General features: G+C 35.5%; 1 protein-coding gene across 1 annotated transcript; it reads right to left on the bottom strand.

The window, feature by feature from the left end:
• Positions 1-8,207: 8,207 nt before the first annotated feature.
• LOC113310042 (uncharacterized acetyltransferase At3g50280-like) lies at positions 8,208-10,004 on the bottom strand. Its single transcript, XM_026558596.1, has one exon. It carries the CDS (start codon positions 9,931-9,933, stop codon positions 8,479-8,481), a length of 1,455 nt encoding a protein of 484 aa, XP_026414381.1. The 5' UTR covers positions 9,934-10,004; the 3' UTR covers positions 8,208-8,478.
• Positions 10,005-11,651: the final 1,647 nt, after the last annotated feature.

Raw genomic sequence — 11,651 nt, 5'->3', positions numbered from 1 at the left:
CAACAAAAAGGGATAAATATATACATTATTTGGCACTCATCAAAGTTTCATTATGTTTTTTGTATTTCATATGTATTGATAGTTTTGTCACTAAAATTGACAAAGGGGGAGATTGTTAGAGCACTGCTCGGTTAAAATCGCATGCGTTGCTATCTCAAGTATGTTTATCAATGTTAGTGATCAAAACTATAAGTCTTGATTTCTAGTCTGTAATAGCTAAGTCTCGGACTAGGATAGTAAGTGTAGTTGAGCTCAAGGACTTCATGGAGATTCATCATACAAGTAGAAGGACTACTCAAGGAACCGGTGGAACTTCTCGACAAAAATGTATGTGGATACTTAAACTTATCTGTCACTCAAAAGTCTATCTATTCTATCTCCTACTCTTTGAGAAAAAATTCGTATGCTATATATATAGACTAGATTATACACATTTGGTATTTCGAGCCGAGTATATCTCGCCTATCTATATCTCGAAATATGTGTTGGTAAGCTTTTCGCTTCGACCAAGTTTATCTTTACCTAGTGACGAAAGTCATGAATGTTTCAATCACTTTGAAAATTGCTTTGACGAGAACTGGTGTAACAACTATATAACTTCCTCTAAGAATGTTTCAATGATTGGAATGAGAGTTTATATTACATAACCAATGGATTCCTTGAACCGAAGTTCTCGAACTTTGTTGATCAAGAGAACCGGAAGTATGGTAAGTGCCAAGTCCGCGAACTCAGTCCGCGAACTGCCGAAGTTTTCAAACCCGAGAATTTCTGTTGGAGTTGACAAACTACTTGCATGAGCCAAGTCCGCGATCCCAGTCCGCGAACCGGCGAAGTTCTCGTCCCGAGAATTTCTGCTGGAGTTTGTAAACTCTGTTCGGTGTCTTAAGTTCGAGAACCTAGTCTGCGAACTTGAGAAGGTTATATATCTAAAGATGATTTCTGAACTTAATCTTAAAAGACTAAGGAATACTTTTGCAAACCGTGGCTATTAAAGTTCATGAAACGATTCGAGTGAATCGAATCATCCTTGCTTCAATTGTGTCTTGTGTAGTTACATAAGATTTCCTTGCAATTGAACAACTCTCTTAACTAGTTCATTTGAGTCACTTGAACTAGTTATGGTGAAGAAGAACATGGTATGAAACTCTCATATGGTTAACCTTTTTGGTTAGACTATTGTTGAACCAACAATGTACACGTTTGGGTGTGGTTAACAAACCTAGAAGCGTACATTCATTTGTGTATAACAAGCTAAGTTTTCGATCTAACGGTTGAGAAATATTATCTTGAATCTAAATCAGGTTTTCATCTAACGGTGGATATTGATTGCTTTATAACTAAGGCAAAACCCTGATTTTAAAGACTATATAAGGGGACATCTAGCAACTCTGCAAAACTAATCCCCACACCTTACGTGTGCTACTAGTTTGCGTGCTAGAGTCGGTTCTCCTTTAACCTTTGGTTTTCTTCTTCTAAAACCAGGTTAACGACTTAAAGACTTCATTGGGATTGTGAAGCCAGATCGATACTACTTTTATCGTAGTTGTGTGATCTGATCTTGCATCTTCTATCATAACAGTACAATCATATTGATTGGATAGAGATTGTTTGATTTCTCCGATAGGAAAGATATAAAAGTAATCACAAACACCTTCGTCTCATTGTTTGTGATTCCGCAACATCTTGTTTCGCTACCATACGATTAAGATTGTTGTGAGGTGATTGATTAATCTAGGTTGTTCTTAGGGAATATAAAACCAGATTATCAATTGGTTCATGTTCGCCTTGATTATTATCAAAAGACGGAACAAAAACTTTAGGGTTTTTCTGTGGGAGACAGTGATCCTTTGATAGACTTGTCTGTGTGAGACAAATTTGTTTATTGTTAAAGCCTGCGATTTTGGGTCGTAGCAACTCTTTGTTGTGGGTGAGATCAGCTAAGGGAATTAAGTGCGCAGTATCCTACTGGGATCAGATGCATAGGGAGTACAACTGTACCTTGGATCAGTGGGAGACTGATTGGGGTTCAACTATAGTCCAATTCGAAGTTAGCTTAGAGTAGGCTAGTGTCTGTAGAGGCTTAATACAATGTGTATTCAATATGTACTAGGTCCCAGGGTTTTTCTGCATTTGCGGTTTCCTCGTTAACAAAATTTCTGGTGTCTGTGTTATTTCAGTTTACGCATTATATTGTTTGTCTTTATAATTGAAATAATACAGGTTGTGCGTTTAGATCATCAAATAGATTAATCCAACCTTTAGTTGTTGATTATCATTGATTGATCCTTGGACATTGGTCTTGGGTACCGTCCAAGTTATTCCTTGTGTTTGATTAGGACTCGCTGATTTCTATTAGCTTGAGTAAATCAAAACAAGAGAGAGATATTAACTCCTTGAGATACTTTTACCTAGATTGAGTCTGACTGTCTAGTTGATTCTCTAGAAAGTGTTTCTGAGTTAGTCCATACAGATTGCTAAGAGAAATATTGGATGGTGTTGTTATACCCCCGTTTTTTCAGTTCGGTAACAACTCTATTCAATCTCAGTGACATGAGTTAGACAAAGGCTCTTCTGTTTAATCCAATAAACTCCATTGTCGGGTTTAGATCTATCTATCCAACAACTACCAAAGTAGCAGAGTTTAGATTTTGCATCAAATATAGAATCTACCAATATACTATATAGTGATGCCGATCTACGCAACTAATCAATCAAATCTATCAAAGATAAACCGATTATAGTTGGATCCCATCCGATCAAGTTTTGTGCACACCAAAGATATGAAACCAATAAGAAATCTTCTTTGTCTTCAAATCTTCTTTAATCTTCAATAAACACCTGCACACCACAACTTGAATCTCTTGTGATCAATAACGCATAGAACAGAGTCTATTAACAATGGATTATCACAAGACGTCTTTAGATCTACAAACAGTTTTAAAGATCCCGTCGACACTTCGATCTAGTTTGAGTGAATCTTATATCAGAAGAGAAGATTCTCAAGAATAAACAAACTAGGTGCAATCAAAGTTCAACAAACGTTAGTCAATCAAATCAAATCAAATCAAAAACTGATAATACTGCAATTATCTAGTTTCCCACCAACGGTACTCGTATAACTTCTTGATCCAAAAGAAGTCTTTAAACGAGCGGTCGTAAGAGATTTCGCCTAATTAGGGTACTTTCCTCTCCGAATAGACGGCTCCACCAGTAACAACACAACAAGGTAGTTTTGCTGGCTCTTAGGATAGTTTGCTCGAAATGCAAACTTGGGTATTTATAGACCAAGGATGTTTGGATACCAAGGAATTTCCAAAACCGAATTATTCTTAAGATACGCAATAAATGTCCCAAATCGGTTTTTATAATTCCTGGAAATGCTCTGTCCAGTATTATCGAAATCTCACTAGAAAATCTCCAATTAGTAAATGCACATTATCAATTTTTATTTTCCAGAGATATGCATTTAATTGCTGGTAATTAAAACATATAAAATTAACAACCTTAATTAAAAGATTCTCAATTTATTTCGGTCTGGGATCTCCTTGAGTAATTAAGGAATATCTTTGAACAATAAAATATAAGAGTTACTGAACATGTTCAAAGTATGTCGACATCTTTTTCTTTGTAAATCCTTTTCCATATTTACAATCTTGGAACCGATTATGCCACACTTCCAAACAAGTTAGAATTGGTTCATTTGAATTCCAAGAACTATGTGATTGATCAAATATCAATTGACTAATCATGGGTTTACGGTTCTATCAAACAAAAGGATCGGTTCTACCTTAATATGGTTACTGGGACCGGTTACATCAGTTACCAGGATCGTTTACATCAATTATCAGGACCAGTTATCATATTCTCATGGTATTACTTGTGATCGGTTACACTAGTCACTAGGATCGGTTACACCAATTAACAGGACCGGTTGCGCCAATTACAAGGATCAATTACATAACTCTTTTGTGATTGGTCATGCCAATTACTAGGATCGGTTATACCAATTACAAATATCGATCATACCATCTAAGGTGATTACTTAGGATCGGTTATACTAATAAAAGTCATACCAATACATAAGTCACGCATTGCGATTAGTTTTACCAATATACATAACAAGTCATGATTGGTTCTACTAACTCACACATATTGGTAATCCAAAGATATGCAATGAATAACAATACCAATAAGCCTTGTGATTGCCCTTTCGATTCATAAAACAAGTTTCATGAATGTACTTCCTTTAAAGGAATGTAAACATTGTTTCCTATGATGAAATCTTCACCTTTAACCATACACATAATCACAATAACATTCATACGATTATGTCGATGTCTTATATACGAAGTTCAAAATATAAGCATTATACTTCGTATTCTAATTCCTTAACACTGTGTCTACTAGAGTATAATCATTCAAAGCTTCACAGTTATGTTTTCAATATAGCACGACTTGAAAGATATGTTAGGAATGAAACAGTTCAAGTCACAATATTACTAACCTCAAGAGGAAGGATGATGTCGTCGATGTAGCTTGTTACTTCTTCACATTCTTCAAGTCTTCGAGTAATACTTGTATGTCTTATAATCCTAATCTTTCTAGCCTAACCTATACGAAGTTGTCTCTAGTATATAATCAAGCGACTCTTTAATTGAGTTTTGATTTATTAAAATATGACAACCAAACTTGACATACCAATGCTTGGTGGGTTCAACCGAGCTATGCTCTAACAGTACCCCATTAAAATCATACTTCGGGAATTTTTTTGTACCATCAAATGGCGTAAAAGGCACTACAAGAATTCTTATGATTAAACAACCTGGTAAAAAAAAACCAGGTTTGTAAAAAACCAACAACAATGGTTTTTATGAAATAGGTTATCCAAAAACACATGCCTCAAGATCCGATCGTTTTTCACTTAGGTTGTGCTCTTCATGTAAGTATCGCATGGAGATATCTCGTCTTTAACTACATTATGCTACTTGTTATTTGGGTTTTCGGTGATAATGTATCTCCAAACCCTACTGTAGATTTAGATATGTATTTATACTCATTAATATTTCGGGCATATGTTTTTCTAACCAAGAACTACGTACCCATAAAAAATGAGCACATTACTTTGAAAATCAACCCTTGAAAATCAACAAAATTTCAACCATTAAAATTAAGATTGGTAGATGGTGAGGTTTGGTATTTCAGGATTTTCTCCTTTTTTGTGGGTATGTAGAGCCTTGTAAAACGAGCATATCCCCAAAATCTTGCTTCAACTACACTATCGTCTAAGTTTTAATACGATAAATATCGCAAAAAAATATGAGATATTGTGAATTTAACAGTGTAAGGGGATCTTCCATCATAAAAGAAAGTAGAAGCTATTGTATGGTCCTAGAAATAATATAATATAGTTAGTTGGCCCTGTTGACCTAGTCAACTGTCTGTTTGGTCCTTTTTAAAATATATATTGTTGTTTGGTCATAAAAATTTGTTTGGTCTTAGGGTGGACAATACCCACGCGGGAGGACGTCATGGATGATGTAATTGTCTTTTGGTAGTGGCAGAAATACCCTTTTGGGACCATATATATATATATATATACACACAATTACTAAGAGAGAAGGGAATCATTTTTAGATTTGTTTTCTCTAACCTCTCTTTTCAGATCTACTTTCACTCTTTTTTTCTTCTTCTTTTTACTTATGAAGATGATGAAGACGACGACGATGTTTGATGATGATGATGAAAATAATTCTTTTTTCCGTTTTTTCTAGGTTTTTGACGATGAAGATGATGATGAACGATGATGATTTTTGTATTCTTCTTCTCTGCTACTGTTGTTGTTGAAGATGATGATGAAAATAATTCTTTTTTCCGTTTTTTTAGGTTATTGACGATGAAGATGATGATGAACGATGATGATTTTTTGTATTCTTCTTCTATGCTACTGTTGTTGTTGAAGATGATGAAAATTTAAAGAAACTATATTTTTAGATCTTTTTATTAGGCGTTCATTCGGAAAAAAAATGAACTCTGTTTTAGATCTTGAATTATTAGGTGTTCATTCGAAAGAATGAACTTTGTTTTTGTGTATTTTAGTTATGTATTTATGTTAAAGAATGAACTCTGTTTTAGATCTTGATTTATTAGGAGTTCATTGAAAAGAATAAACTCTGCTTTTTTTTTTGTTTTTTTTCTTTGCATGTTCATTTTTAAGAATGAACTCTGTTCTAGGTTTGAATTAGTTTGTTTTTGACGAATAAACACTGATTTTTATTCATAATAATGAACTTTGATTGGGTGTTCATTTGAAAGAATGAACTCTGATTTTTGTTCATAATAATGAACTTTGATTAGGTGGTCATTTGAAAGAATGAACTCTGTATTTTGTTCATAATAATGATTTTTTTTTTGTGTGTTCATTTTTAAGAATGAACTCGAATATACAAAAAGCATTATAAAACACATGATAGCTCATCAAACAGAATGAACTCCTATAAGAAAATAAGTAGGAAGTTTAGAGTTCATCAGAGAGCATGAACTCAGATAATTATGGAAGTATAAAAGTTACGGAAATTAATGCTAAAATAGTACGGAAGAGTATTCTTGTCCATTTTATATTTTCAAATAATTATGGACCAAACATGAAACGCCTTTTCCCGTTGGACCAAACAGTTTTGTGACCACCTCAAAAAAACATAATTTCCCCTAAAAGAAATTATGAACAATAAAACTGAAATATTTTTATTGATTCACATGTTTTGGATTTCTTTTCTTTTCTTGAAGCATATACGTTTAGGGCTTTTGATAACATCCGTAGTCAATAGGTGAAAATTAGCTACTCACGGGATTTCTTATATCCCATGAAATGTATGCCACAAGAACACAACACAAACTATTCCAATATGAAGATAACTCCAAGCTTTAAAGCGAATTCTAGTTCTTTTTCTTTTCTTTGACCGTGTGCGTCACTTTAGAGTCTTCTTATATAGCTCTCAATTTGGGCGTTAAACCTTCTTTAAAAAACAGGTGTAGATGCTAAAAAAAAAGCTGAAGATGACACCTAAATAGAGATAACACTTTTTTTTTTGAAGCATGAAATTTATTAAATTAGTGAAGCGCTATTACACGAGGGTATGTGATATCCAAGGATTCAACAATTACAATCAGATTGGTATTGCATGAATCTACACCAATAAAATAGTGGAGCGGAGCATGAACAACAATCTTCACATCAAAGTTGCAACGGGAAAAGATGCTGGAACTGGTGTCAAAAGTCAAAAGGCCTTCGTTCAACGCTTTTCACGACAAAAGCTATAATTTTGATGAACACGAAAAAATCCATAAAGATATAGTTGATGATAGTGAAGTTCGATGCGCTTGATTCAAGGTGCTAGTCAGGTATAAAAATAAAAAACCTAAACTCAATTGATCTTCAAGTTGGTGATCAGATCTTTATATTTTAGGTCCCATCTAGGGTCCTTTACTTCAAGGCCAAGATTGAATATTTTTGGACTTGAGGGTGTATCTCCTTAATAATTTGGTGCTGCTCCTCAAGAAAGTATTATTTTCAATAGTTGGTGCAATAGACAAGTGAGGCTACCGAAGATTTTAAGAATCCGGTAGGATTATTTGTCTAGTGCAAGAAGATTTGCAATACGCACGAGGCGCAGCACCAAATGTAGATTGCATTGGGAGTATGTATACAATTTGGTTTTAAAAATGAAAAATCCATTTGATTTTGGCAACGAGATCTTTCTAGGACTTGATAATCATAACACATATCTATAATATACCACAAACAACAGAATCACAATTCTTGCGGCTCTACTAGTAGTGTTAAATAAGCCAAATCCAAAACACAAATCGGTCCGAGATTCTCATATCCTCTGGTAATTTTGTTTACGAGAAATGAGACAATTATATCTATCTAGAAAACCGTGCATTTATCAATTCCATGATGAACAGAATATCACCATGATCTGAATTGGGAACAACAATGATCATCTACTGATTTCATTTGATTTACTTCAAACTCCGTTGACAATAATTCGACTTTACCCGTACAATTGCAATGCTGCAGCAGTGACTGAAGCCGTCAGGTCAACAATATTTTCTGACGGTGAACCTCACTTGGCCTTCTTTTAGGATTCAGCCATTCAGGGTTCAGGTTCACATATTTTAGTCGGAAAAGTGAAATAACACAAGCATCAAGGGCTAATTTATCCGATTAATAGATACTGCAAAACACAGACATACAACCATCCCCGACCTAGGAAAACCATTACAGATTTCCCGTCTCCCCCTCTTTACATTAGCTGACTTTTACACGTTTATATATACTAATTACTAGCGACACGATCGAATATTAATCCAACAGCTAAAAATTACATTACATAGTAGAATATCTCTCTATTAGTTAAAATTATAATTACCTGATTAAAGATAAACTAATTATTAAGCTAATTAATATGTTGTTGATCATGATACATACTGCATGAATTCCATATCTAATTCAAGTCCAGCCATCGTTTCAGGAGCTAGACAAACCTCAAGATCTACACTTCCCATTTCATCTCTTCCTGGAAATGCTGAGATCTTACCGTCGAATTTATTAGCTTTTCCACTACGAATCGCCAAAGGTCGACCCCATCCGAAATCGTTATCGTACATTGGAAACCTCGGTGAACTTCCCATTGTCATTGACGCGCCATCCAAGTTTCCTAGCGGGAAACAACGAGGGTTCTTCTCCCATTCCTCGACGGATCCACGAACTTTAGCATTGTCATGAGCAATCACGTTACGATTCAACTCTAGCGCGCACCATCGCAGGTCACGTGATAGAATATCCCCTGTCGCGGCGATGGTTGGGATGCTTTGTATCGCGTTACCGAAGTATAGCGGATCGACACGTGGTTCGATCCTTTGTCGACAATTTACAGCCATCCGAAACGTAGCCATTTTCGATGGTGGGAGTTTTCTTGCACGTGTGACTGATCGCCATAGCTGAGCACAGAGTGATTGAAATGATGATATTTCAACTGTCGGTTCGGCACTTTCGACGATAGATTCTGTTTCATTATGAATTTTTGAAACAACATTTTTGGACCGTTTCTCAATTCTGTTTCCGTTTCCAGTTGGGTTCTGATTCTCTTTATCCATTAACTCGTCAGCTTCATCGATGATCTTAATTTTCTTCATTGGAGGAGTAGAATTTGCTCTCAATTTCAGCTTCTGAATCGATTCTCTACTGAAATGAAAAATTCGTTCTTTGGTCGGAGCGTATTCATCAAATGTCACCTTAGGAGAACCATCAAGAAATTTAATTACAGCAGAAGAATCTCCAAAATAGTTCCTTCGAAAATCGGGTTGTTTCACGATCATGTTTGATCCTCTAGTAAGCTCGGCGAAAGTATTGAAGAAATTCCAGAAGGAAGTTCCGTCCATCACAGCATGATTAACGGCACAACCGATGAAAATACCGTCACATAATTCCGTGACTTGTACAGCTAAAAGAGGATTAAAATGGCCGTCGTAACTAACAACTCCATCCAAAGCGAAGAATTTCTTAACAGATTCAGGAACGTGTACAGGACTTAGAATGTCACGAATACATATCATATCAGCACTAGCGTGAATAAATTCAGCACCAGCAGAGTTGCAGTCAATGTGCACCGAGCCGTCGGAATCGGTTATCAGACGTCCTGCAGGAGCAGGAAAGCGAGAAAGAGTGTGCTTAAGCGCGGTTTTGAGTAATGCGAGAAGAGAGTCGATCGGGAGTGGTGGATTATCGAATAATAATCCTTTTTGAATGTAATGACATGAAAGCATAGGAAGATCAGAGACTGATAGTTTGAGATTTCTAAAGCTGTATTCTTGTGTTTCTGGATATACCGTGGATTTAGAGAGAATTGTGAGAAAATCTGAAGAAGGCATTTTTGAAGATTGAGTGAGTGTTTTTTTCACTTCTACTTCTTCTGCTGCTGCTTCTGCTTCTGAAGTTTTCAGTGGCTCTTGTTTTAGTGTGAGATGATGTAAGAGATAGAGGGGTTTATATAAGGAGAGCTAAGGCTAGGATACATGCATTTGGTGCTGCCCTGGCGGTTGTTGCTGTCGCAATTTTGTTTTCTTTTTTTCTTTTAATTTCTCTCTCTAAGAAATGGAATATTTTAATACAGAGTTGAGCTTTACTAAAATGAGAAGAGAGAAAGGGAGAAGAATGACCCTGAGTTGACAAATTGACGTCTATAAGATGATAGAATTTATCTCCCCTGTTTTCATAGAGCCAAAGTACGTCGGGATTGTATATTTATATGATTTTCGTACGACACTCATCATTCCTAAAATTATACCAAAAATCAAAACTTTTTTAAAAAAATAAAAAATTTATATTAAATTTTCTTTAACATATAAATTTCGAACTCAAATTACTGAGTATTTTATTTTTATTGCTGAGAAAACCGGGAAGACAATGGCACCAGGGAAGCAGAGATATACAAAACTACTAGCATTTTCGGAGTAACTAGGTGCGTCTGGCTTGCTGTGATAGAAAAATTAATGGCAACCATACCTGTAGAACTGGTGGACTCCTAATCTTAAATATGATTTTTAATGAACACAAAAGCTTTCTTTTCGAACTTATGATAATACCATTTTTAGGAAGACAAGTGGCACACATGGGAAGGCATGGTGTCCACGTATAACCTTAACCATCCTTGTCTACCAACATCTGCCATCAATGTCTGACGAGACTGGTATGGGCATGATGAGCTTTGGGGGAATTAATCCACCTAAACAGCATCCTACCATTAATACACATACTATACCATCTTAGTTGATAATCACTGTCAATTAGTCCAGTGATTAAGGTTACCACCTAAGAAATGAGTGTGCAAGGACTACCTACTAATCTGATTCAAGGCTGTCCAATTGAAATCCCAAAAAAAGTCGGTCTTTAAGTCAAACATGCATGGAGTGATGAAATTAGCAGCAAAATTTTTATTAGTATTCTTAGCTATACTGTGTACTTCAGTTTACTTGGTGTGAGTGTGAGCTGGAGAAGAAATAAATAAAAATTGGTTTTGTATGAATCGGATTATGGCAGCTGCAATTCCTTGCATAATTCCAAGAAAGGTCGGTTGATTTGGATCCCAAATAGAATTTTCCATGGAACCGCCCATTTTATGATTCTACAACTGTACAAAAATTAGTACCGTTTGTTAACTATTTGACTTAATATTTACACTTGCGCAATGTGCATTTAAGGTTTGTTTATTCATCTAAACTTAAAATTCATAACGTGGCTTGAGCTTCCAATTAGTTAACAAATATATTTGCTCAGCTCGCGAGAAAGAAGTGTTTAATATTTGGTTGATGCAAGTGGCCAAGTTGGCCGCCCCAAAATGGGATTCTAAGAACTCTACCAGGTACTTCATACTGTCATGCGGATGGATACGCAGATCAATTGTACCCATTCAGTTGCCAGTTAACATTATCGTTCGAAACTATTTCCTCCCCCACCAACCAACGGCCAATTAGGATTAGATGTGGTAGATGGTTGACCTTATATGGATTACGCGTCTGATATGTTTAGGATAGCGTCTGCTTTTGTTTGGTTTATAAAATGGATTAAAAAAAAAATCTGTAAGTGAAAT

Source organism: Papaver somniferum, chromosome 9, assembly GCF_003573695.1.
Source record: "Papaver somniferum cultivar HN1 chromosome 9, ASM357369v1, whole genome shotgun sequence".
Taxonomy (NCBI): Eukaryota; Viridiplantae; Streptophyta; class Magnoliopsida; order Ranunculales; family Papaveraceae; genus Papaver; species Papaver somniferum.
The sequence above is the reverse complement of the archived record's forward strand: the minus strand, read 5'-3'. Positions and strand labels throughout refer to the sequence as shown.